Here is a 27,208-nt window from a genome sequence, read left to right as displayed (position 1 = left end):
CGCTTCGAAGGGAGACTTGCCCGTGGCGGAGGACGTGTGGCTGTTGTGGGCGTATTCGATCCATGGAAGCTGTTCACTCCAGGTCGATTGGTTGTGTGAAGCGACACAGCGGAGGGCAGCTTCCAGATCCTGGTTGGCCCGCTCCGATTGCCCGTTACTCTGTGGATAAACCGGAAGACAGACTGACCTTGGCCCCCAGTGCGGAGCAGAACTCCCTCCAAACACGGGACGTGAATTGCGGCCCTCTATCCGAGACGATGTCCTCGGGGATCCCGTGAAGACGGAACACATGGGAGGTGAGGAGCTGGGCCGTCTCCAAGGCAGAGGGGAGCTTCGGGAGGGCGACGAAGTGTGCAGCTTTGGAGAAACGATCGATAATGGTAAGTATGGCGGTGTTACCAGCGGAGGGCGGCAGCCCCGTGACAAAGTCCAAAGAAACATGGGACCACGGTCGGGCTGGTGTAGGGAGAGGCTGCAGAAGACCCGGTGGAGGGCGGTTCGAAAGCTTATTCCGGGCGCAGGTCGAACAGGCCGCTACGTACTCCTTGGCATCCCTAGCCATAGCAGGCCACCAGAAGTAACGTCGGAGGAACGAGCAGGTGCGGAGGACCCCAGAATGGCATGAAAAGCGGGCGGTGTGAGCCCACTGGAGAACCTGAGAGCGGACGGCTGAAGGAACGAAGAGGCGACCAGGTGGACCAGTGCCAGGATCCGGTTCGGTCTCCTGCGCCTCTTGGATGAGCCCCTCGATCTCCCAGGAGATTGCTCCAATTACGCAGGCGGCCGGGAGGACAGGCTCAGGGTCCGAGTCCTCCCCAGTGATGGAGAATTGCCTGGACAGGGCGTCTGGCTTTACGTTCCGTGTTCCTGGCCTGTAGGTGATAGTGAAGTCAAAACGAGCAAAAAACAGCGCCCACCTGGCTTGCCGGGAATTGAGACGTCTAGCCGAGCGCAGGTACTCCAGATTCTTGTGATCCGTCCAGACGATGAATGGTTGTGCCGCTCCCTCCAACCAATGTCTCCACTCCTCCAGGGCCAGCTTGACGGCCAGAAGCTCCCGGTCCCCGATGTCATAGTTACACTCTGCTGGGGAGAGACGGCGAGAATAAAAGGCACACGGGTGCAGCTTACCGTCCAGCTGTTGAGACAGAACTGCCCCAACCCCGGAGTCCGACGCGTCCACCTCCACAACGAACTGCCGTGTAAGGTCCGGTTGCCGGAGTATGGGAGCAGTGGTGAACCTGTCCTTGAGCAGGGCAAAGGCTCGCTGAGCGGCAGAATCCCACTGGAAGGGAACTTTGGGAGAGGTGAGTTTAGTGAGAGGGAGAGCAATTCTGCTGAAATCGCGAATGAACCGTCTGTAAAAGTTGGCGAATCCCAAAAAACGTTGCACTTGGCGGCGATCAGGAGGAGTAGGCCATTCCACCACAGCCCGCACTTTCTCCGGATCAGTCCGCAAGTCCCCCTTCTCGATAATGTGGCCCAGAAAACTCACTGACGCCACGTGGAAATCGCACTTCTCCCCCTTCACAAAGAGCCGGTTCTCCAGAAGGTGTAGCAGGACCTGCCGGACATGGACCTTGTGCTCCTCGAGTGTCTTAGAAAAGATCAAGATGTCATCCAAGTACACAAATACACAACGGTTAACAAAATCACGAAGGACATCATTAACCATCGCCTGAAACACTGCGGGGGCGTTAGTCAGCCCAAACGGCATCACGAGATACTCAAAGTGGCCCCGATGCGTATTGAACGCGGTCTTCCACTCATCCCCCTCCCTGATGCGCACCAGGTGGTAAGCGTTGTGCAGATCCAGCTTGGTAAAGACGGTCATGCCTTGAAGCAGTTCAAAGGCGGAGGAAAGCAACGACAAAGGGTATTTGTTCTTAACAGTGATCTGATTAAGGCCCCGAAAGTCAATACACGGCCGCAGCGAACCATCCTTCTTATCCACGAAAAAAAAACCCAGCCGCGACAGGGGAAGAGGAGGGGCGAATCAACCCTGCCGCCAGCGACTCCGAGATGTAACGCTCCATAGCATCCCTCTCAGGCCGGGAGAGGCTGTACAGGCGGCTAGACGGCAGCGGAGCTCCAGGAAGAAGATCGACGGCACAATCGTACGGGCGGTGCGGGGGAAGGGACCGCGCCCGATCCTTACAAAAAACATCCCGCAGATCATGATAAACCCGCGGAACCATCGAGAGGTCCGGGGCGTCCGACGGCGAGGCCGTGGGTGGGAGCGAAACGGGGGAAGCCGCAGCCCGGAGGCAGTTCATATGGCAGGCCACACTCCAACCTAGTACGGCACCCTTCTCCCAGTCGATATGCGGGTTGTGGAGGACAAGCCAGGGGTGACCCAGAACCAGTGGGGTGAGAGGAGCCTTAAACGAAAAAAAACAAATCCTTTCTGCGTGATTGCCAGAGAGAGATAATGAAAGGAATTCAGAAACATGAGTGATGTCAGGCAGGCGCTGGCCCGACAGTGCGTGAACGCGGAGGGGGCGTGACAGAGGCTCCAAGGCGATGTTCAGTTTGGCGGCGAGTGAGGTGTCAATAAAGTTCTGCTCAGCCCCAGAGTCAATGAGAACGGAGAGAGAATGAGAAACAGTCCGAACACGCAGAGTAGCCGGCAAAAGAAGCCTGGGGAGAGGGCTTTCACTCGACAGATCGCCCACCAGCACCCTCACGATCACTGGTGAGCGCGCCCTTTTGCCAGCGTTGGGCAGGAGGAGACAGAGTGGCCTTTACGGCTGCAATAAACGCACTCACCGGAGGCAAGACGGCGCTGGCGCTCCGCGGGCGACAGCCGTGAGCGCCCAAGCTGCATGGGCTCTTCCCCATCCCCGGTGTCGGCGTCACACGACCCATGGGCTGCAGTAGGGGTCCCACAAAAGTCCAGCGGGGCATGCCCCGAACGCGCGCGTGCGCTCCGATGTGCGCGCACCTGATCGTCCACCCGCATACACAAAACCAGAAGCGCATCCAGGGAGGAAGGCAGTTCACGGAGCATTAGTTCATTCTTTATTTCCTCATTAATATTAGTGAGCAATGCACTTTTAAGGGCCTCTTCCCCCCATTTCGCCTGTTCAGCCAAGGTAGAAAAGTCAATAGAAAAATCAGCCATGCTGCGTTTACCTTGTTTAAGCGCAAGCAAGCGCTGGCCGGCGGTGGCAGTTGTGGCTTTCCTGTCAAACACACCTTTAAACTTAGTAAGAAAGTCAGAAAAGGTGATGTCCGGCTCCGCCTGAAGCGCAGCTTGAGCCCAGGTTAGAGCACGGTCCTGGAGTAACTGGACGATATAAGCGATTTTCGCACCATCAGTAGAAAAGGCTTGCTGTTGCTGGCGAAACTGAAGGGCACACTGAGTGAGGAAACCAGCACATTTATCAATCTCTCCCGTGAAAGCCCTGGGAGTGGGGAGGAATCTGTCAACGTGAACAGGTGAGGGAGCAGGTGGCGCGACACTTACTGCTGGAGCTGGCGCCTCCGACGGAGGAGCGGCGACCAGTGGAGCGGCCGGTAGCGGTGTTAGCCGGGCCACGGCCTGTGTGAGGTTCGCGAGCTCTGCTCGAAGGTGAATGAACATCTGCTCGTGGCGTGCCAGCATCGCGGCCAAAGTGGCGAGGGTGGGAGTCGAGACCGCTGGATCTGCTGAATCCATTTCCGTGGCTGGATGATTCTGTCACGATCTGGTACAGGGATTCAAACGCAGAGCGGTAAGGTATCTCCAAGGTGTAGTTTATTTACAGTGCCAGTGTATGTACAGTGAAGGGATCCAAAACTCCGGGGGAATCACAGGGTAACTCGCTCACGTCTTCTTCGCTCACACTCACACACGTTCCCGCAGCAGGGAGGTCGCAGGTCCCGGGGGGGGGGATGTTAGGGGTACAATCATCCAGCGACGAGAGGATCTGTGTTCCAGCCTCAAATAGTGCTCCCGGTGATGATGGGTGAGTGTTGTCAGGTGTGTGTGTGGGCCAAGGGCAGGAGCCCACAGTGAGCTCCGCCCAGGCGGAGAGGGAGAGAACAGAAACAGCAATTGTAGCCTTGTGGGGCCGACCGGGCAGGCACGGAGACCATGACAAAAATGAACTGAAGCAAAATAGAAAACTGCTCTGTGGTCAGGAAATCAAAATTAGATTTTTTCTTTTCAAAAACATGGATGCCATAACCTGATGGTATGCATTAGAGCGTATGGAATTGGTAGCTTGGACATCTGCAAAGGCACCATCAATGCTGAAAAGTATATACAGGGTTTAGAGTGACATGTTTTCTCAGTTTAAACATTTGCTAGAGTCTCTGTCTTCTACTGTGAGTAAAATGGTTCTTTTTTGGCCTTTTTGTATTTAAAGTGAAATGACCCTGTTGCTTTTCAATCACTTTCATTTCCTGGTTCATGTTTGAGGTTGGGGCAGCCAGAGTTCAAAGGTCCACATCCACCACAGCACCTGGCTTCACTTTCCTGGACACAACCTGCGATGGCTCCTCACCTTCATCCTGCTCTTCATCCTCGTCTGTGAGATTGCAGAGGGCATTGTCTCAGATGGGTATGTTTGGCATTTTAATAACACAACACTGCAGCCTCATGATGATCTCAGTCATTATGAGGTGATGTTTGTTATGTCATGACACTAGTGAGAATGTTCATTTTTATATGCTTTTGTTTAGTTTAAATGTATAGTATAGTAAAATGTATTTTGTGTATTATCAGTATGATTTTTGTGTGACACAATTCAATTTTTCCGCCATTATTCAATTATGTAATTATGCAATCCAGGAAGGATTGCAGTTGTTGATTGTTCAAATTGTTGATTGCTTGCTTTCTACTTATACAGTAGTGAAGCAGAGTAGATTTTATTGCTAAACAACTTTTAGTTAAGAATATGAAGACAAAGAACAAAATGCGGCGTGAAATAAAAGCTTAAAGCTAGTCAAAGCTAACAGTGAGGAAGTGGAGGTTGTGATCTGACAGTTATCAGTTTGCAAGCTAAAAAAAAGTTCATGATATGATTTACTTTTTTGGATTTATTTATTTACTGTACACAGAAATAAGGACACTACCACAGCAGGAATAAGAGGAGTTGACATAACGCAAAAGCTGGCAAGGCAAAGAGAAGATGCAGTGGAGCAAGAAAAAAGAAGAACAAAGCACAGGCTCTTTTCAAAGCAGCCATTTTAATATGAAAAATACATGTTACATGTAACGTTAGAAAAGACACAGAGCCCTCATTAATGTGCTGCCGTGAAAAGTTTTTTTTTTTTTATTACTAAAATCCATGTCCGTGACTACAAACAGGAAACTGTAGGAATTAATAGCATACTGAAGTGGGTTTGTAAAAAAAATGGAAAAAGTCTAATGCAGACAAAAGGATGCTACTTAGCATAATGGAGCCTGCTAGCATTCACCACCAGCCAACACAATACAGACAAAGCCACTGAGAGGCAAATGTTAATATTTGCCAACTGAAAGCACGTCAGTGAGCTTTACCCTGGACTCCAATAAGCATGTCTGTAGACTATGAGAGGAAGCCAGAGTACCCACAGACAACCCATGCAGGCACAGGCAAAACATATAAACTTCTCACACTAAGGCTTCAGCTGGCAAATGGATTCAAACCCATGACCTGCTGTGAGATGACAGTACTGCCTCCATTTCCTGGATAATCTCATGAAATGACTCACAGGGCTATATCAGAATCCAAACTACTCATGTTTAGGTCTCGTTATCTAATTCGTCTCTATGTGTATCCTGTTGTTGTCTAATTTAGTTTACCAGGCTCTAGATTAGTTGTGGAGATTGGGGTGGTTAGCCCTATGAGGTAAAGAGAAATTTGGCTAATTTACTTGCTTAATGAGACATCTGTCAAAATGCATAATGATAATAATTATTATTTTATTGTTATCAGCCTAACCTGTTTCTTTCTCTATCTGATGTTTATTTGCAGGTTCAGTCAGTCCCTCCATCTTCACCTGTACATGCCTGCAGCTCTGGCCTTCATGGCTGGCATCACCTCTATTGTCTACTATCATAACATTGAGACCTCCAACTTTCCCAAACTACTGTTAGGTATCGTCTGTTTATTCTTTTTTTCATTTTCCTGAGAGAGACAACTTTACCTTTACTGTCAGCCTCACCCTGGGATATACTGCTTAGCATATTCATTCGTAGAACTGAGATGAAGTGAATGCAATACGATTTGTGATCATGGCTTGTGAAGCTAGCATTAGCTTTGTACTTACTTGAATGTCTGATAAAGAATGGCAACTGATTATTGATTTACTACACTCTACGGGATTACATTACATTACATAACAGAGCAGCAGGGTCAGTGTTGTCATTTGCAGATGACTGGTTCATTACTTTCAGATAATGATGCAGGGCAGTGTCATCGAGGGGGATTGTTCTCTGTGCAGATATTAATTATGCATTTAAATTAATATAAAGTGAAAGCGCTGCACAGTTTGCACAGCAGACAAGCATCTCCATGGCAAATATATTTAGTTTTTTTGTTATGAAATGATCAGTGTTTTCAGTTCCTCTAGTTCGTGATAGTTATTGATAAATAGGGCAGTGTCATGCTTCACCTTTGTCCATTAGTTTTCCACATGTGATGTTTGCTTGTGGAACAATCACACTACAGTTTTCCCTTCCTTCTCAGGCATCATTAACTCATCTGTGTGCAGCTCCTGGTGCTTTATTCAATGCTCCCATTGAGTCACTCAGCTTCCCTGGCTGTAAGGTTTCCATTTCACAGCCAGACAGAAATTCATCTTCTAAAGAGAGCCTTGGGTGTTGACTTTTATGCTAGAGATATTCTTCATTATAAAGAAGATAAAAAAATCTCAGTGGTTTTGCTATTGGCCAGCAGTGTAACCTTTGTGTAGAAACAAGAATCCGTTATCGTCTCATATCGTCTGGACTGACGTGATGTAGCTCCATCAAAAATCACAATGGAACAAAGACAACAGATTTAGCTTCTGTTTCCTGAATTAGACGTCTGCTAGAAACACAGTGCAATGGAAACGGAGGAAAGAAACAAGAAGAAAAAACTCATATCTTAACTGTTCTCTTACGCAGCTGAAACATGAGATTGAATGGTGTCTCCACATTTTAAATAAATTATAACACGAGTTGAACCATGGACACAGTTATATGAAATGTATCCCAGCCTGTAACAAAATACACCTATTGCACAAATTGAGTTTCAGAGAGAACGATGTCATTTTGATGACACTTTTTCATTTAGACTGAAATATAAGTTTGCGGTCGAGTTATTTATCGTTTCTGGCTTATCTGGTAATTCACTGTGTGACTCTGATCCCTGCTAAATCCCTTTAGCCCTGCTGATCTACTGGGTGCTGGCCTTCATCATGAAGACCATCAAGTTTGCCAAGTACACCGAGCATGGCATCGGCCCCAGGCAGCTACGCTACTGCATCACAGGACTGCTAGTGCTGCTGTATGGACTCCTACTAACTGTAGAGATCAACGTGATCCTCGGCAGGGTAAGTGTGTACATTTGTGTCTTTGTCCACTGTTGTGTGTGCAGGTATAACACATAAGCTACTGAGAGTGACGTAAGATCATTCAGATGCAGTGGTACTACTTTTTGTTAAGCTCTTAAAATGGTAATAATTACACTGGAGCATGTGACGGTGGTTATGAACCTTCACTGGCTTTCATTCGAATGCAAGTAAACATGCCATTTATCCTAAACTGCATATTTATGAAAAACAAAAAATAATCTCCAGATTTTAAAGCCAGGCTGGCCAGCAACAGTGACAATACAGCAGCTGCATTTAAAGACAATGATGTGACATTTCCTTTCAGCCTTGCTTGCGATTTTGCTGAGGCCATTTACAGTATCCCCTGCAGCTGGGGAGCATTTTATTCCCCATGGTTCAGTTTTATGAATCAGATGATTAAAATGATGACAGCTCCAACCGCATACGATGTTTTTGAGAATTTTTAATCAATTGTGGAAACTCTGTGAGCCTGAGAAGAGAGCTTTATTTTTAATACATCATTATAATGTAAAATCCATGAAGGTCATGGTCATTTTTGGACTTTTCATGATTTATTTGAACTGACTGCAATACTGTACATCGTTAATCATTAAAAAATGAGAACAATGTTCAGATGTTTGAATTTAGTTTTGATTTCTGTAATCTATACCAGGTCAAAAGTATTCATAGTCTCACATATATACATACACCTTCAATAATATTTGGTTAAATGTCCCTTAGGAAGTTGCACCTCACCCACATACTTTTGTTAGCCATCAGCAAGCTTCAGGCATAATTCAGGCTGCATATTTAGCCACTTGTTTAACCAGTTGGTCATGTTCATTTAAACTGGTTGCAGATGTGGCTTTTAAGCAAAGTCCACAAATTTTAATAGGATTAATGTTGAGGCTTTGGGAAGGCCTTTCCAGAATCTTAACGTTAGCCTGCTTTATCCGTTCCAAAGCTAGCTATGATGTGTGTTTGGAGTCATTGTCCTGTTGGAACACCACCTACGTCCGAGTTTTAACCATCTATCTGTTGATGTGGGTTGGGGTTAGTCGTTGTTCTTCATTATTCCATTCACATTATGTAATGTACCAACACCGCTGGCATGATGCTACCACTGTCATACTTGGCAGCTGGTACAGTTTTAAATGGTTTGAAAGCCTCACGATTAGGCCTCAAAACATACCTCTTGTCACTGTGGCCAATCTTTGTCTCATCTGATGATAAAGTTTTTCTCCAGAAGGCATTTGGCTCATCCATGAGGGCTGCTTCAACTTTCAGTTTTAGTTTGAATGTGTTGATTTTGGAGCAGGGGGTACTTTCTTGGTTAGCACCCTTGAAGACCATGGTTATGTGAAAATCACCTCACTCTGAATGCAGAAGCTGGTGTTTCAGTACCTTCCAGTTCATGGCAGGCTTAATGGTTTCTGGGTTATTCCTGAATATCCATCCATCCATCCATTTTCTTCCACTTATCCGGGGCCGGGTCGCAGGGGCAGGAGCCCAAGCAGAGAAGTCCAGACCTCCCTCTCCCCATCCACCTCCTCTAGCTTACCCGGGGAAACACCAAGGCGTTCCCTGGCCAGCCAAGAGATATAATCTCTCCAGCGTGTCCTTGGTCTGCCCTGGGGCCTCCTCCCAGTGGGACATGCCTGGAAAACCTCACCCAGGAGGCGCCCAGGGGGCATCCTTGTCAGATGCCTGAACCACCTCACCTGGCCCCTTATCTCTAAGGGAGAGGCCAGCCACCCTTCAGAGGAAGCCCATTTCTGCCGCTTGTATTCGTGATCTCATTCTTTTGGTCACTATCCATAGCTCGTGACCATAGGTGAGGGTAGGGACGTAGATCGACAGGTAAATTGAGAGCTTCGCTTTTACGCTCAGCTCTCTCTTCACCACAACAGACAGGTACAGCGTCCGCATCACTGCAGCCGCTGCACCAATCCGTCTGTCGATCTGGCAAATTTCTTACATACAGTTATTTGAACTGATGATCTCAGAATCCTCAAATTAATTGACCCTTTGTGGTTTGCAGAAAAATAAATTCAAACTTATTGACCCAGTTCTTGTTTTTTAAGGTCATTAAAGACGTGTGCTGTACAACCAGTTCTGTTTGCTCCATCCTAATGTTAGCCTTTTCACCATTTTAGTGCAAACTTCTGATGATTCACATTGAACCCAAAGTAACACTGATAACTGTGCAGTTACACCAGCTTATCACCGATACAGAAGCATCCTGTTGGAACAGTGATCCAAACTTTTCAAGTCAAATGCAAAAGTTTAAAAAAAAAAAAAAAGGCATAAATATTTTTTTTTCTGAATGCAAAATTGATCCTTTCACTTTCATTTAAAGTATATCTAAAAGACACAAGATCCCCCTCACACGTGTGGTTCAGTGTGAGGCTTCATGCTGGTCTCTGATCACGTTTCTAGATGTATCTTATTAATATTCTATCGATGATTGTTCAGCTTTTGACATTTTCAGCCTTCTGACCCTTTCTGAGCATGGAGAAAATGTCAGAGCAGAGTGCTCTTTTCTTGTCTTTTTCCTCTGGACAATTCACAATGTGTTTGTCTCTGTTAACCTCTGCACTAAGCAAACACCTGTTACTAAATCACAGAGCCGTGGGCAAACAGCAGAGAAACAGATTCTCCCATCATCCGCTGCAATAATTTGGCCCGCTAGACCTCAGTTTCTTGAAGTGTCTTCATCTGCACTGTTAAAAGTGTGCAAACAGTTTATATTAATAATTGATGTGAACTTTCATGTTGAAGTAATAGAAAAGAAATCATTACATGCTTTCATTAAAAAGCTAATTTAGATTTTACTGGCTGACAAAATGAATAAACGATTGTTAAATCAAACCTTTCTAATTATTCATGCTCAGGATCTTGCTGAACATATTTTGCTGGGAATTCCATTTTATTCCATTTTTGTGTTGTGGTTAAAATAGAGCCTGATTTCAACTCTTAAACTTTACATTAGTCATAAATTTCCATATCAGACAGCCTGTACTACTACTACTATAATTAACCCCACTAATAAGAGTCTTTTCAGCTGACATATAATTATCGTCTGCTGTGCACAGGTTAGTCGATATTTCTGTACATTTAAAGCCCAATCAGTGGTTTTTAGAGTTCACTCTTAGTTTTCAGGTAACTAGGGGGAATTGAACAGTTAATCAAAGCTCTTCTTTTTGTCACAGCGCTACATGTGTTTCGCCAATCCAACAGAGGTGAAGCCTCCCGAAGACCTTCAGGACCTCGGCGTTCGCTTCCTGCAGCCCTTCGTTAACTTGTTATCCAAAGCCACCTACTGGTGGATGAACACCTTCATTACCTCTGCTCACAAACGACCCATCGACCTCAAGGTCATTGGCAAACTGCCCATAGCAATGAGAGCACTCACAAACTATATAAAGCTTCGCAGGGCCTTTGAAGACCAAAAGGTTAGTATTAGTAGATCTTTGTGAACAGTAAGTGGGCTGAGGTTGTTGTCCAGTAAATAGTCAATGTGTGTGTCAAAAGCACATCTGCTTTCCTTGTATTTCCTTGTTTAAGCTGAATAAATGATTGCATATACAGGGAGTGCAGAATTATTAGGCAAGTTGTATTTTTGAGGAATAATTTTATTATTGAACAACAACCATGTTCTCAATGAACCCAAAAAACTCATTAATATCAAAGCTGAATGTTTTTGGAAGTAGTTTTTAGTTTGTTTTTAGTTTCTGCTATTTTAGGGGGATATCTGTGTGTGCAGGTGACTATTACTGTGCATAATTATTAGGCAACTTAATAAAAAACAAATATATACCCATTTCAATTATTTATTTTTACCAGTGAAACCAATATAACATCTCCACATTCACAAATATACATTTCTGACATTCAAAAACAAAACAAAAACAAATCAGCGACCAATATAGCCACCTTTCTTTGCAAGGACACTCAAAAGCCTGCCATCCATGGATTCTGTCAGTGTTTTGATCTGTTCACCATCAACATTGCGTGCAGCAGCAACCACAGCCTCCCAGACACTGTTCAGAGAGGTGTACTGTTTTCCCTCCTTGTAAATCTCACATTTGATGATGGACCACAGGTTCTCAATGGGGTTCAGATCAGGTGAACAAGGAGGCCATGTCATTAGTTTTTCTTCTTTTATACCCTTTCTTGCCAGCCACGCTGTGGAGTACTTGGACGCGTGTGATGGAGCATTGTCCTGCATGAAAATCATGTTTTTCTTGAAGGATGCAGACTTCTTCCTGTACCACTGCTTGAAGAAGGTGTCTTCCAGAAACTGGCAGTAGGACTGGGAGTTGAGCTTGACTCCATCCTCAACCCGAAAAGGCCCCACAAGCTCATCTTTGATGATAGCAGCCCAAACCAGTACTCCACCTCCACCTTGCTGGCGTCTGAGTCGGACTGGAGCTCTCTGCCCTTTACCAATCCAGCCACGGGCCCATCCATCTGGCCCATCAAGACTCACTCTCATTTCATCAGTCCATAAAACCTTAGAAAAATCAGTCTTGAGATATTTCTTGGCCCAGTCTTGACGTTTCAGCTTGTGTGTCTTGTTCAGTGGTGGTCGTCTTTCAGCCTTTCTTCCCTTGGCCATGTCTCTGAGTATTGCACACCTTGTGCTTTTGGGCACTCCAGTGATGTTGCAGCTCTGAAATATGGCCAAACTGGTGGCAAGTGGCATCTTGGCGGCTGCACGCTTGACTTTTCTCAGTTCATGGGCAGTTATTTTGCGCCTTGGTTTTTCCACACGCTTCTTGCGACCCTGTTGGCTATTTTGAATGAAACGCTTGATTGTTCGATGATCACGCTTCAGAAGCTTTGCAATTTTGAGACTGCTGCATCCCTCTGCAAGATATCTCACTATTTTTGACTTTTCTGAGCCTGTCAAGTCCTTCTTTTGACCCATTTTGCCAAAGGAAAGGACGTTGCCTAATAATTATGCACACCTGATATAGGGTGTTGATGTCATTAGACCACACCCCTTCTCATTACAGAGATGCACATCCCCTAATATGCTTAATTGGTAGTAGGCTTTCGAGCCTATACAGCTTGGAGTAAGACAACGTGCATGAAGAGGATGATGTGGACAAAATACTCATTTGCCTAATAATTCTGCACTCCCTGTATATCAGGCACTGATAACCAGCAAAGGTGAAATGCACAAATCTGTCTGTCCATGACTTTAATATGAATAATTCAGGGCCTACTTTAGCATATCCTGGACATAACTTTTGTCCATCACTGAAATTCACCCTCATATTTACACCTACAGTCAATTCAGAGTTAAACATTACTTCACTTAAGTCTGTGGCCTGTTGGGGTAAAGCAGTGCTTTCACAGAAATCCATCCCACACAGGCAAAGTTAGAACACAAACTCTCAACACTGTGTTTCTTTTTGATTATCAGGGGATCATCTTGGACGTTGAGCTTTGAGACACAAATAAGACTTTAAGTATTTCTGTGAGAAGTCAACATGTTGCTTATTCTCTTCATTTTGGCCCGTTTTTGCTGTGCTTTTTTAAAAAAATGTTTCTGCCGGGTATGTTTGAATCAATGTCTTTCCTGCAGTGACTCATGGCTTGCTGAACTCTGGGACTAATAAACTTTATTTAGACATCATAGAGATGAGTACTTGACTAATGTAAACAGTGAATTGTCACACTGCCACGAGAATGTGTGTAGTGTATGTACACACGGTCAGGCTTATTCTCTATATCGTGCTTGTGTTTTATTTAGGATTTACCCCAGTTGTATACCATCCTCTCTACTGTTTTAGATATGTGCTGATTAAACCTTATTGTATTTATGGTATTTATGGTGGTGATATATTAGATTGCATTTTTGCATACTATAAGGGCTTTCTAGTACTTTTTCATCTCCATATATGTAAATGAGGAAAGGCATAAAAGCACCTTGCTGGCTTTGACTTTCTGTGTTGGGCTTGCTTCACATCCCTGCATTTTTGAAGGTTTCCTCCTGGTATACGTCCATTTGCATAAGCCAGTTTTAAATGGATGTAATAACATTTTTATTTGCTGCTTATTAAAAAAGAAGAAGAAAAACTTTCTCTAATAAAATGTAATATTTGAACTCTTTCAATTCCTCTTTCTTTAGCAGAATCGATAGATGAGTTAGTTCTTAATATGGCTCCCAGAAAGATTCCATGTGTTTTAAAATTATATTATGATGTGTGTTTGGTATTTTCATTTGAGACTTTTATGTGGTGAACACAGCTTATGTCCCGTTCTCTTCTTCTCTGGTCTTCTAGTCTCGCTAATGTCAGTCCAAGCTGTCTCTCTTTCCTCTTTCCCTCTCTGTCTCTCTGTCCATCTCACTTCTGGAGCACGTGTCAGGGGTCAGATGTGAAGGGCGTCCTCTGTAGGGTCATTGTTTTCCAGTGTTTGGAAGGTCACGCTCAACGTCACGTCTGCATGTGCGTCCAGTGTGAACGCAACCCCACTTCCTTCCGGCAGGAGCAGAGGATGAGAGAGACTGAGGGATCCCAGTGGAGCGCTGGGGAAGGGTGGTGGTGGGGCATTTAGAGGAGGGCCTGGAGGCGCCAGGTCATTCCCATTCTACTGTGAACGAGGCAACATCCTGACCCCTGTGGGGGTGAAAGCACTACACTTCATGGGAAGCTAGTTACAGTGTGAGTGTGTGAGAACGAAACATCCTCCTTCCTAGTTGTTTGAACTTGAGGTAGGAAGAAAGGATGTGTGTGTGTGTATGTGTGTGCAAACACTGATGTTTAATATGAGCTTGAATTGAAAGATAGAGGCACATGACCAGGGTCACGTTTGTTCTCACAGTTCTGAGAATGACTTAGAGATGGTCACAGAGATGCGCACACACAGTGAAAATGTCCTGGGACTGTTTACTGCACCGTAGCAGTCCAGATGTTTTCCTGTCATCGTACTAACTGACTCACTGAGCCATGCTCTTGTGTTGTTTTAGGAAATTCATAAAATTGTATATAAATAAATATAAATTAACAGCAATACCTTCTCCAGTCAGTCTTGGAATCTCTGTTTTTGTGTCCCTGACATGGTGCTCCAGCTTCATTACCCTCAGAGGAGTTATGTAGGCTTTTCATGTGATGCAGTGTGAAACTTGCCATTAATCATGCTATCCTATGCAGCAACGAGGTGGATGGGAGCCTTGAACCTGACCTCATTTTAAAGGTTTCTGTTGCAGTGCTGTGATCTAATGGTGTTGACTCAGCTTTTATGTTCAAGCAGTTATTTCCTTTTGCTATGTTAGCCAGCTTTTATGCTCAAATCTCTTTGCCTTTTGTTGTGCTGCTAGTTCAACAACACAGATAAATGGCACTTCTCTTCAAAGACGTAATCTTCATCATGCTAACAAAATACTCTGATTACTGTTTGTAATTTAGACTTTCAATAAAAAAAAGCCACACTTGTTATTGTGCCCTGGCAGATTAGCTGTATTTGACAAAGAATATTTAAAAAGTGGCTTATTTGTCTTCATGCTAATATTTTTCTACATCTGGCCCTTCTTTTTATTACCCTCAAGAGGCCTCAGGGCATAGCACCGCAAAGTCCAAAGTGGATCTGGCAAGCCCTGAGAAAAGCATTCGGCAGACCTCTCATCCTCAGCATCACGTTCCGCTTCCTGGCCGACCTGCTGGGCTTTGCCGGTCCTCTCTGCATCTCTGGCATAGTCCACCACATCAGCAAAGACAATCGCACCATTCAGCCACCGGTGAGGCCATGCACACAGCACGACATAACATAAAAAATATTGTTATTAGCAAGTACGGATGCTGAATTTTTACTAGTCCGACATTTAAATACGTTTTATTGCATTTGTTCAGGTAATGAGAGCAGCTTTAGGCATAACAGAGACATTACATAGCTTCCTCTGGCCTCTCAAAGGTTATGATGCCCTGTCTCCCCTGCACACCTGCCTGATGGTGCTCTAATTTAAACTTCGTCAAATATTTATGCGACTTATTGCTTTAGAAGTTGTCTCTGGTCGGGTGTCTTTCTGTAAGAATAACTCTTCAATTATTTGTTTGAAAGTCAAGTCCAATGCAGGGAACGGTAAGAAAAAATAGACTTACAGTAAGAAGCACTCAGTAAATATTCTTGTCTGCAGGGCAACAAGCTGAAAAATAGTGACAATTTCAGCCAATGAGTATTGAGAGAGCAAAACAAGGGAAAGTTACAAGGATGAGTTGCCATGGAGTGCAGACATATTTCTAATCAATAATTTGTAATTCCCTCTGGGAGAACGATTACTTTGTTATGCAGGATTCATAAATTTTTGAGAGAGATACCGTGTCCCTGTTCTTCTTGGGTTTCCAGCCTACACCCACATATCAGCTGTGCGTTTCACTCCAAAGCCTCTGTTTCATTTCAGTTTAATTGAGTTTCATGCACAATATTAAAGCTTGCTCTGAAATGGAGGTAATATGTTTTAAATGGATGATGTTTTCCTCAAATTTTGAAGTGATGAACGGGAACATTTGTAGCTGAAATTAAAAATCCAGGGCAGTTCAGCCTATATTCCTAACAACTGTTCCTGCTTGTCTAACATCTCCCTGTGTCTGCACTTCCAGATAAAGCTGCTTGGGATCTATTTCATTTCCTCCAAGGAGTTTCTGGAGAACGCATACGTGTTGGCTGTGCTGCTCTTCTTCGCCCTACTCCTGCAGAGGACTTTCCTCCAGGCCTCTTACTATGTGGCTATTGAAACAGGCATCAACCTGCGTGGAGCCATACAGGTACACTGCACTGATCTGTTCTCTAAGGAAACTTTCTTTATGAGACGTTTAAAGATCTTTTATTGGAAAACTGAAGTCTGATAAACTCAGTGGCACCCAGTAAAAGGACTAAACACAGAAACTACTGTCTATTTTATCCTTTGCTTACATTTTCATTTTAAAGCAATAAAATCCACAGATTTGGGTGTCTGGACATGATAATGCTGCAACAAGAGGCAGTTTGCTGTTAATGAGTGAATACTTAATTGCCAAAAAGAAACATTAAAGCATTTTTTAATTGTAAATAATTACAAAAAAAGCTCAGTGAAGATTTTGCAATGCCATAAATGATAAATTAAATAAAGACCAGGTTTTATTAAGACATATACACTCACTGGACACTATTAGGTACACCTTGCTAGTACTGGGTTGTTATTATTCAATTCACTTCATGGCATAGAGTCAACAAGCTGCAGGAAACATTCTTCAGACATCTTGCTCCATATTGACACAATAACATCACACAGTTGCTGCAGATTTATTGTAAGCACATCCCAAAGGTGCGCAGTCGGATTTAGATCTGTTGCTCACGGAAAGCATCCGTGTTTTCATGTTGTTTATGCCAAATTCTGATCCCACAGCCTGAATATCGCAGCAGAAATAGAGATTCATCAAACCCGGCAAAGATTTTGTAATCTTCTATTGTCCGGTTTTGGTTATCCTGTGTAAATTGTAGTCTCAGTTTCCTGTTCTTAGCTAACACACGTGGCACCCACCCAGTGTGGTTTTTTCCTGCTTTAGCCCATCCGCTTCAAGGCTTGATGTGTTGTATGTTCAGAGACGCTCTTATTCATACCTGTTGAAGTGAGCGCTTATTTCTTGATGCTGTTGCCTTCCTGTCAGCTCAAAGCAGTCTGATCATTCTCCTCTGACCTCTGGCATCAACAAAGCATTTTCACACAGAGAACTGCAGCTGACTAGTATTTTCTCTTTTTGTGGCCCATTTTATATAAATTCTTGTGGTAGTTGTGTGAGGTAAATCCCAGTAGATCAGCAGTTTCTGAAACTGACAGACTAGCCTGTTAGGCAGCAAAACCCATGAAATGTTCAAAATAACTTAAATCACCTGATGCTCAATTTGAGCTGCCTGCATGCCAAGTTGTTACCATGTGACCAGCTAATTAGATATCTATGTTAACGATGAACTGGACAGGTGGTCTGTGAGTGTGTATTGAGACACGGCATTGTGTTAAAGACTAATCAGCACTATAATAAGCACCAGTTAACTAATGATCATTACAAGGAAATGTATTGCTGTCAACCCTTTTATGTTTTTTGTTCTCTCCCCAGACAAAAATCTACAACAAAATCATGCGTCTGTGCACCTCCACCATGTCCATGGGTGAGCTAACCGTAGGTCAGATCTGCAACCTGGTTGCCATCGATACCAACCAGCTGATGTGGTTCTTCTTCCTCTGCCCTAACCTGTGGGCCATGCCAGTACAGGTATGAAGCACGTTGTTCTTCTCTACTCCGTAGATATCTTTAGGGTTTTGTTTCCACTGAGAGCAGCACTCAGTGTAGGTGTTTTATTGAAGCTTTATGTTTCATGCTTTAATTATATTTCTAACTTTTGCTCTCTGCTACAGAATGGCAGTGGGTTACTTCCATTAATATACATTTTATCCCAGAAAGCTGCAACACTTGCTAAAGAGAACAGGAGCGGAGATGTCTGCACTAAAATCTTCTGGAAGATGTCCTGTAGAACTTTCTAGCAAGTTATGTTAAAATTCAGTCCCACTGACCATGAAGTTGTAACCAAGCTTAAGCTGGAACTAATGAATGCTTTTCGTTTCTCGAAAATCCTTTTGCAAAACAGATTTATTGTGAAATCCTGTTTACACCATGTGTACTTGCTAGCATTTTTCACCCTCCTCCTGTTTGAAACCTTCAGGATGACTGTATATCTAGTTGTCCATAAACAAAACAAGAACTAGAGGTCCAAAGCTCCAGAGTGAACCTTTAATGTTGTCTTTACTACGAGGGACTCAGTGTCATTGTAACCATGGTCACAGCTCAGGTGATCCCTGTGACTGCTCTGCCTCCTGTTATTTATGTGGCTCTATTGCTGGGCTGCAGTCCTTTACTGCAGAACTATAAATAATGCTTTACACTGTGTTACAGTGCAGGTATAAGTGTAACTCTGTGTCATACTTTTGCTGGCTTTCTGTTACTGCATTCCATTGTGTATTGTTAGATAGTTTTCTCTGCACACGAGTGTGTTAGATATTAGTAAAGGTGTGAGTCAAAGGTGTTTATCACACTGCATTTTTAATACCAGATTGTTTGGTGTCTGTCTTTCTGCAATGTGCATTGTATTTTCTCTTTACCGCATGGGAGAAGAAATGATTGCATGCACAGATGTGGGGGCTTAAAAATAATTTCCCCCAGGGATCAATAAAGTATTCTGATTCTGATTAAAAACTGAGCACTGGGTGTTGGAGATGAACAGCCTAATGCATGCAGTAGACGACCTTTATGCACTACTTTGGAATAAGTGGATCGCATAATTTATGACAAGCAGCACTGTTATTGAGCGTGTTTACTTTTATACCATTGGGATAAATTAGATTTCAATATGACAACTGTTTATGATAAAAATACAATTTCAGCAAAACATGGAGATCAGGTAGTTTCTTGTGTCACAGAATGCCTGCAAAAACTCATGGTTCATCCTCCCACCTGTTCTTTCTCAAGGCCCTGCATAATACATTTTTTATGTCATTTTTGCATATATAGTAAATCCCTGTCTAGTGTTTGTGCCTTGTTTCATTTTTAGTTTTATAATTTGCTCGACAACCACGTCAAACACTAAATGAAAAACTGCTAAAATGAACAAAAGTAAAAAGTATTCTGTGAGTATCTCGGAGACTAAAGCAGAATTTGTATTCACTGGCCGTTCCCACCCGTCTGTGAATGAATCCATTGCGTTTGCTCTCCACTGCCTGCTGCACTGATGAGATGGATGAAGTTCAATACTCATCTCAGACGTGACAGCTCTTTACCTTTTTCACATGATCTAGTTACCTCTGCATTTCTCTGTGTTTCAGATTAGTGACTGCACTAACATTTTAATATTTTATTACCCCCGCTGATGCCTCACATAACAGATACAATTATTTCAATACTATGTTTCTGCTGTGAGGCTATCCAGCATTTTTTTTAGTCATGGTAGAAAAGACAGAGATGGGACCTAGTACCACAATCCCAAAGTCTGAATTCAGGCATCGGTTGTTTTATTTCTTACATCTGTGTTTTTCCTCCGAAATATCTTTTATAGGCAGGTAGAAAAAAGACAAAACAAAATGATGAATGCTTTAAAACTCACCGTGTTGCTTTAAGCAACCAGAGATATCAGTCTTTTATTCGTGATACAGAAAGGCCATTCTTGCCATTGTGGTTATGTTAACAATGGCTCTGGTCCATCAGGTGTCCCAGTGAGCAATAGCAGTGAACCAGCATGTACAATAACAGGAACCTGAACGGAATTCAGTCTTTTTAAAAATATTAATAATTACACCTTTGCTTTTCCTGCTATGACAAGCCAAAGTACCTGTTGTGACAGGATCAGTTATGACTCAGGATGAGCTAATCAAAGCTCTTTTTGTTGAAGTTTGTCTATTTCCTTCTCATTTAACATCTATGTGAGATGATGCTTGCCAGCTGCAATTGCAAAGAGCAGATTTGGTTCCTTTTTTTAAACAATGCTGCAGTCCTTAGGGAGCTGCAAAGGCAGAAGGTGATGCAAGATATATATAAAAAAAGATGCATATAAAGTAGTGGAAACCTCACAGATGTGTATAGCTTGGCTGCTTAGCTCCAGTTATGTGCGATTGATGTGAGGAGCTGACAGAAACTGTGTGGGGGCTGGTGGTTTATACAGCTGACACCTTTCTAGGCCTTTATAAAGAATAAAGAGAAAACCAATCACTCACCTACTCTCCGGTGACATGTTTCTATCTTTGTATTCACTGGATATTAGGTGGGAGGTTTGCTATAAGCTGACCTACTATAAGGTCACCACTTCACAGAAAGCTCTGCGGTAAATTCATATGGATTTTGTAATTGTCAGTGGGGAGTGTTGTGTGAATGAAAACTACCTCTGTGGAAATCTTGTTTTCATCTCCTGCTTAATGTTTTTTTTCTTCCCTGCTCAGATTGTTGTGGGAGTGATCCTGCTCTACTACCTCTTGGGAATCAGTGCCTTGATTGGAGCGACTGTCATTGCTGTGTTAGCTCCTGTACAATACTTTGTGGCCACAAAGCTATCCCAAACACAGAAAAGCACCCTGGTGAGTGCTACCATGGGCCTTTCTTTCTTTTTTAAAAGATGTATAACTATGTAACTATTTGTTTCTAGTTTTGGTCATGTTTGCATCTGAGGATGGCCGAGTGTGTCATTTAAGCTAATATATTTAAAAAATAAATGGATGGTAATCTTCTGACCTTTTTATAACCAACTGCACATAATTGCCACTTGGTCAGAGTGAATGTTTTTTAGAATGCAATTTAGAAAATGTTGTTTTTATAGCAGCACCTCAAAATAACAGCTATCGTCTCCTTGGGGAATGAGGACAGCCACTTTCCACAAACCCTCCTTACCTCAGGCCTATCTGCTCCAAAGATACATTTAATACAACCAGTCAAATATGATTACAGTGTTTTCGTCAGTCCTTGTTATCGCTGCTGTGCCTTGATGTGCTGGATTGAGGTTAGGTAATCAAATGTGCCTTTATCAGGAATATTCCAGTGAGCGCCTGAAGAAGACCAACGAACTGCTGCGGGGCATCAAGCTGCTGAAACTGTATGCTTGGGAGCGCATCTTCTGTGACAGTGTGGAGGAGACCAGGGTTAAAGAGCTCACCAGCCTGCAGGCCTTTGCTCTTTACACATCCATATCCAGTAAGTTCATTTGGTCCCCTCCCACTAATGATATTTGACTTGATTCCTGGACTCTTTTAGAGTAGTTTTGTATGATTCAGATTTCTCAATAGTCCAATATTTAACTTATGCTGCCCCCTTCCTGCCTTTAACTCCGCTTTCTTCTTAAACATAAGACTTGATCAGTAAGCAGCTTGAGCTTCTGTGTTCACAGCCAGATGTGTGTCACTGACATGACAGATCAAAGATCCGAGACTGAAACAAAGTGTTTGGACCAATCTGCAGACGGAACTTTTCAGACTGGATTACAAATGCTGACCCTGCTGTTTAAAACTTTGGTTTTACTACTGAAGCAGTATATAAACAGTACCGTGCAAAAGTCATCAGCCAGCCTCCTTATTTTGAATTTTTGGCTTCCAAGTAGTCTGATTTCCCTGTAAAGTTTTTAAAGTGGTGGTAAGCAACAGTCCTCCAAGTTTACCGAAGCTCTTTCAGAGTTGCTAAAAGAGCTTTGCTGTTTTTTCACTCATTATTTTAGTCCAGTTTTTATACATGAGCATTTTCAAAGAAACTGTTTTTTTTGTAAGTTATTTAACACTGACCTATTAGTTCCTGGAAAAATGACAACCATACATTTTTATTTTTAACCAAATATGTTCTTAAAAAGTGTCTGGAAAGTCATAATCGCAAACTACAGAAAAAAAAAAACATCCTGCAAAGACCTGAGACATTCTTCATTCGGTTGATCTTCTCTTCTGTGAAGCCTCCTTAGAAATGGAAGCTGTCAAAAAGGCATTGTTAGGGAGGAGAACCAGGAAGGAAAGGCTGAGGTATGACAAATTACACAAGAACTGGATTTAAAATCAGTGGCAACAGGTCATATGATGAAATTGTCAACAGAATAGACAGAGAAGGAGAGAGGTACAACAGAGAGTGTCTGCAGCCATCTGTAAAATACAGTGTTGAGATTCTGTCATGGTTTGCGTCTGCACATGTATGCAACGTATCTTATGGAGTAACTAAGGAGAGCAGTGCAACCATAAGTGTTTACAGTGATCTTGGGATCTTGTCAAAACTGATATAATTATCTCAGAAACATATCCACCATCCAATACAATCTGGAAAGCATCTGACTGGCAACAAAAATGCACACTGTAACACTACCAGACATGCAGTAGCCTCCCCAGAGCCTATCAGGAGGATCATCTTGACAGAAATGAACAAAAGGCAACCAACATACAAAGAAGAGCTTTGAAAGTCCTTCAAAAAGCCCAGAGAACGATTCCTGAACACTACTTGAAGGAATTATAAGAAAGAGAGTTCAGGCTGTGATGAAGAAAAGTGACGGTCATGCCAAATACTGACTTTGAAGCTCGTTGCAGACATTGTTTTTGCCTTATGCATGTGTATTTCCATGTATGTTTGCACATGTTTTTGGCTTAAAACTTTCACATAGTATAACAGAAAAGATGGAAAATCTTCAGACTGAAAAATCTGAATCTAAGTTCATGTTTTAGCCCCACAGGTTCCAGTCAATATTTAAAATTAGTCTACTGGAACTCTAAAAGTAACTAGATGTGATAAAAACCAGTGCTGAAGGCTAGCCTGGATTATTGTTACAGTGCTCAACATTATTACTTGATAGTCATTTATTTTTCTCTCATTGTCCATCCTCTTTTCTCCTACACGCTTAGATGAACAGTCCTATAACAGGCTGAGTCCTAAATCTAAAATCAATAGTTGCCGATTGTTGTAGAGGAGGGAAGAAGCAATATCATTTCCTCACTGACAGACGACTCAGGAAAGATTTATGAAGCAAAGCATTTTTATGACAATTAAGTGTTTTCATCTGTTTATATCCGGACAACATGCCACTTTTAAATATTATCTTATATTAGAGAGTGACAGAAAATTAGAAAATGATGGACAGGAGAGAAGTTTTTACAAGACTTGAATTCATTACCTTGATTGATTAGCTTGTACGCACCTGCTGCTGGGAGGAAATTAAATTCCAGCCATGAACAAAAGAGATGTTCAATATCAGTTATGTGATGTTTCAACACAACATCTGAGCAAAAAGCGATATAAGGTCAAAAAAAATGTCAAAAAATGTTTAATTCTCTTACAGCTTTTGTGATTTTCTTATTTTCTTTCAGTTTTCATGAATGCAGCTATTCCTATAGCAGCTGTGTTGACGGTAAGTTTAATTTAAAATGTAATAATCATTATGCTTAAGTTAGCTGGGACTTTTATCTTGTTGTCTTGTTCCCAGTGTGAAGGGTAGAGCAGAGACAGTGCCAAGTAGTCTGACTGTCCAGTGACGTTTCACACTGAGACAGTGGAGGACTTTCTGAAGTCCTTCATGGATGTAGACTTGAGTGATGACAAATGAGAAAAGTCAGACTGATACCAAGGAACAGGATGACTGTGAAGGACACATGGAGACAAACGCCTCATCTATCATTTGATTTAATCTTCAGACTCTTAACAAGATGATGCAAGTCAGACTGGCAGCCAAAAGATTATCAATTAAAGGATGAAAATTGTTATTATGAGACTAACTTTTCCCATTATGTGCTCCTTCTGAACCTGCAGACATTTGTGGTTCACGTCCACATCTCAGAGGACGCTGATCTGTCACCAGCTGTGGCCTTTGCCTCTCTGTCCCTTTTTCACATCCTGGTCACACCCCTCTTCCTCCTCTCCAGCGTGGTGCGCTCCACTGTCAAGGCCCTGGTTAGGTGAGAAAGAAAGCCGTGTTTGGACAAATAACATTTTTGAAGACAGTCGTGCGGCAGGAGACTTAAACTACAACAACAGACTGAGCAAAGTCATGAAAAGCGGCTCGATTAGATGAAGCACTTGACCTTTACCCGCAGTGGATGGATCAGCTTATTAGATCAGCCTTTTCTCGTGTAACAAAAACCCTCACTCCTCAGTTACTTCAGTCAACTGGTCTCTGACACTAATGTTTATTAATCTCACCAATTTCAATTAGTTTGCCAATCGTAACATCGGTTGTCATTAGGGTGGTGCAGAGCAGCTACTCCGCTATCACAACTCAGATCTCCGATCCTTCTGGCTGCTTTTCTTATTGTATTGGGTGATGAAACTGATTGTTTCATGCTGTATCTGTGCAGGGTAATTAGAATAGATATGATCAAGCTATTTTATACCTTTATCTTCTGAGAAAATGTGCCACATGTCTGCAGATGTCTTGATAGGCTACCGATTGCACAAAAGCAGGGCTCCCCCTACAAATCTGACCTATAAATAATAAAATCCAAAAAGGTGTTAGTTTATGTTTTGTGTTGTTGGTGTGTGTACTCTCTCTTTCCTGCACTCCTCAGCTGGTCCCTCTGTAAGACTGTGGGATCTTTACCTTACAATTCAAAGCACTTTGAGACGACTCCAACCGTCACTACAGGGATGGAACTGAACCACCCTGGTTAGGCATGTCTTTTGTAAACATAAGCTGTCAGATCATTATCAAATTCAAATATGAAGGAGTTTACTAATTAAAACAATCCTCTGGGGATGTCTCATAAAATCAGCGAAGCAGAGCTCTTCTCGTTAGCACTCTTCAGGTAATAAGGCACGTTGAATCCCATCATCTCAGTCTGTAGCTCTTAGCAGTAATTGTGAATTATGTGTGATGGATGGATGAAATTGCCACAACAGGACACGTTTCTTTTCCTTTAAACAGCCTCCTACAACAGTGTCGGCAGCCTGGTCACTTGTTAAATGTAGTAGATTATAGATTGAAACTCACCCTCTTAACTGTACGGTAATGTTAGAACCCCTTTCTGATTTCAGAGGGATCGTATTTTCAGACGTTCTTTTCTGACGATATAGCCACCCACCTCGTCGTGGGCAGCTGTTCGCGGCATGGCAGACGCGGGCTTCTTAAAGCAATGTGCTTGGAGAGGAGAAGCAGTGGAAATTTAGCTGCAGAAACAGCTTGCTATAAGCCATCGTACTTGTGATGGTGTTGAGTTCAAATTTTTACATGCATGGTGAAACAAATGCCAAGCAATAAAATGACTGTTACATCTCATATTTAAGATTCTTAGAAAGAATAAATTCAGATTTACTCTCTCTGTGATCTGCAGCTGTAATTTAAATATGTGTTCTCAGCACTCATTGTGTGCTGGGTTTAGCAGCGGTAAACATTTTAAGTCGAGCAGTTTGGGATCCTTTGAGGTTTCTATTTTGGGACTGTGCTATCTCACACACTTAATCAACGACAAGGGGGGAAAATTTAGATTTAACACCTCAGCTTATCTTCACTCAACATGAGAAAATGTTTCTTTGAGAGGAAAGAGAGGATTTGATCGTAGCAATATACTGTAAAGAAACAGAAATGCATTTTTTAGACTTTTGGACTGAACATGTGAGTGAATCATGAGTCATTCTCATTACATAATCCAGTTGATTTTGGAGGTATGTTTTTCTTGTGATCTTCTCATTTTAATGCCGTAGATTTGGACGTGTACTTTTCTCATCTATACCAGGTGTTTAATCTCTGGAGAACTTAAAGACATAAATGAAGAAAATGGGATATAACAAGTTTCAGCTCTTTTTATTTGGCACTGATTTTGTAATTTATTCATCAAGGAGAAGGAGTAAAGTGAAGGTGATGCAGAGATATGTGGGTGTGTGTGACAGAGGCAGACCAGCTGATAAAGCTCATCCTTAGTGAACCGTGTTTCATTGATTAGCCAGTCAGCATGGGCAAATGAAAGATGTGACACTAAACAGCAGTTCTCTTCACATGAATGAAAGTGAACTAATTTAAATGCCACGTCACTTGAGCCGGGCTTTTATTATGAGAATTTATTATGATGCTTTATGTTGGCTATATTAATAACAGCCTGTTAATTTTATTTATGATGCATATTTTATTTTAGTATTTATTGCTTCATTGCTTTTCTGTCCTCTGTTTTATTTGCAGCGTTCAGAAGCTCAGCGAGTTTTTTTCGAGCGATGAGATCGGAGACGAGCAGGAGCCCAAAGCAACGTTACCCACTGGCTCCAGCAATCACAACCAAAATCGGTACCAGGCTGTGGTAAGGGCTTGAGTTTAGAAAACAAAGTGGATAAAATCTCTTTCAAAGTGACTCCTTTGAACATTTTCATCCTCTACCTTACCGCCTTCCTCACCGTTACCTTTTTGTCCTTTGTGCTGCATGTTATACAATCCTCCTTTAGTCATCCTCTAAACCTTTCCCTTTGTCCTGCTCCTCCTCCTCTTTATCCCGATTTTTCCAGCCCCTGAAGGTGGTGAATCGGAAGCGCCCCACGCGGGATGACTGGAAAAACTATGGCTCAGAGGGGAACCACGAAGGCGATGGACCCTTTCAGGATGTAGATCAAGATATCTGCATCAAGGTGAGAGAGACAGTCAGAGAGACCAATGAGCCTCCAGACTGGGCTGCAGGTGAGGTAGATATGAGTTGAGATACCCAGGAGCCCAACGTTTATCACACATTTATTATTGTTACTTTAACTAAATTTGGAGATTTATGTTTAGCATTTGTTAGGAAGTGAATACTCATTCCCTGCAGGGTCTTTTTTTTTTTTTTTAACATTTTCACCAGCTCATGTAGGAGTTTTGTTTTAGATTTTATTTTGGTTTAGTAGTATACTAACATGTTCCTGATTTTTATTTGTATATACTGTTTAATTTGAATCCATATTCACCCAAATATGAGATGTGGTATGTTATTTATCACACTCCCCATCCCTACGAGATCAAAGTCCTCAGAGCATCACTGCTCTTCAAAACTGTTTCAAAGCTGAACCAATTAGCTTGAAATGTCATCATCACAGCACAGTCTGTACATCATGCATGATGTTTTGGACACCACTTATCAGATTTTAAGTCAACTTGTAAAAATATTTTGGTGTTTTTTTTTTTAACACAGTTTCTACATTTGCACTGAATTGTGTGAGATTTGCATTTGCTGTCATCCACATATTAATATCTGGGTTACTGTAAGCGGGAT

The 27,208-nt window shown here is 42.6% G+C and overlaps 1 protein-coding gene across 5 annotated transcripts in view; it reads left to right on the top strand.

Annotated features, from left to right (window-relative positions):
- The window catches only part of abcc8 (ATP-binding cassette, sub-family C (CFTR/MRP), member 8), a 63,240-nt gene that overhangs the window by 7,006 nt on the left and 29,026 nt on the right, over positions 1 to 27,208 (top strand). For 3 of the 5 annotated variants that reach the window (XR_013910681.1, XM_026176503.2, XM_080304893.1), the window contains exons 3-15: positions 4,406 to 4,547; positions 5,946 to 6,067; positions 7,340 to 7,506; positions 10,719 to 10,961; positions 15,068 to 15,256; positions 16,116 to 16,280; positions 17,610 to 17,765; positions 20,477 to 20,611; positions 21,059 to 21,221; positions 23,357 to 23,397; positions 23,796 to 23,941; positions 26,155 to 26,269; positions 26,412 to 26,591. Coding sequence is in view for 4 of the 5 variants with exons in the window: in XM_026176503.2 (XP_026032288.1) it covers positions 4,406 to 4,547; positions 5,946 to 6,067; positions 7,340 to 7,506; positions 10,719 to 10,961; positions 15,068 to 15,256; positions 16,116 to 16,280; positions 17,610 to 17,765; positions 20,477 to 20,611; positions 21,059 to 21,221; positions 23,357 to 23,397; positions 23,796 to 23,941; positions 26,155 to 26,269; positions 26,412 to 26,591 (1,964 nt within the window). In the remaining variant the exon portion in view is untranslated. The remainder of the gene's footprint in view (positions 1 to 4,405; positions 4,548 to 5,945; positions 6,068 to 7,339; positions 7,507 to 10,718; positions 10,962 to 15,067; positions 15,257 to 16,115; positions 16,281 to 17,609; positions 17,766 to 20,476; positions 20,612 to 21,058; positions 21,222 to 23,356; positions 23,398 to 23,795; positions 23,942 to 26,154; positions 26,270 to 26,411; positions 26,592 to 27,208) is intronic. The other 2 variants (XM_080304895.1, XM_080304894.1) reach the window with 1 other exon arrangement.

Source organism: Astatotilapia calliptera, chromosome 7 (genome assembly GCF_964374335.1).
Source record: "Astatotilapia calliptera chromosome 7, fAstCal68.1, whole genome shotgun sequence".
Lineage (NCBI taxonomy): Eukaryota > Metazoa > Chordata > Actinopteri > Cichliformes > Cichlidae > Astatotilapia > Astatotilapia calliptera.
Note: the sequence above shows the minus strand (reverse complement) of the source record. Positions and strands in the feature narration are given on the sequence as shown.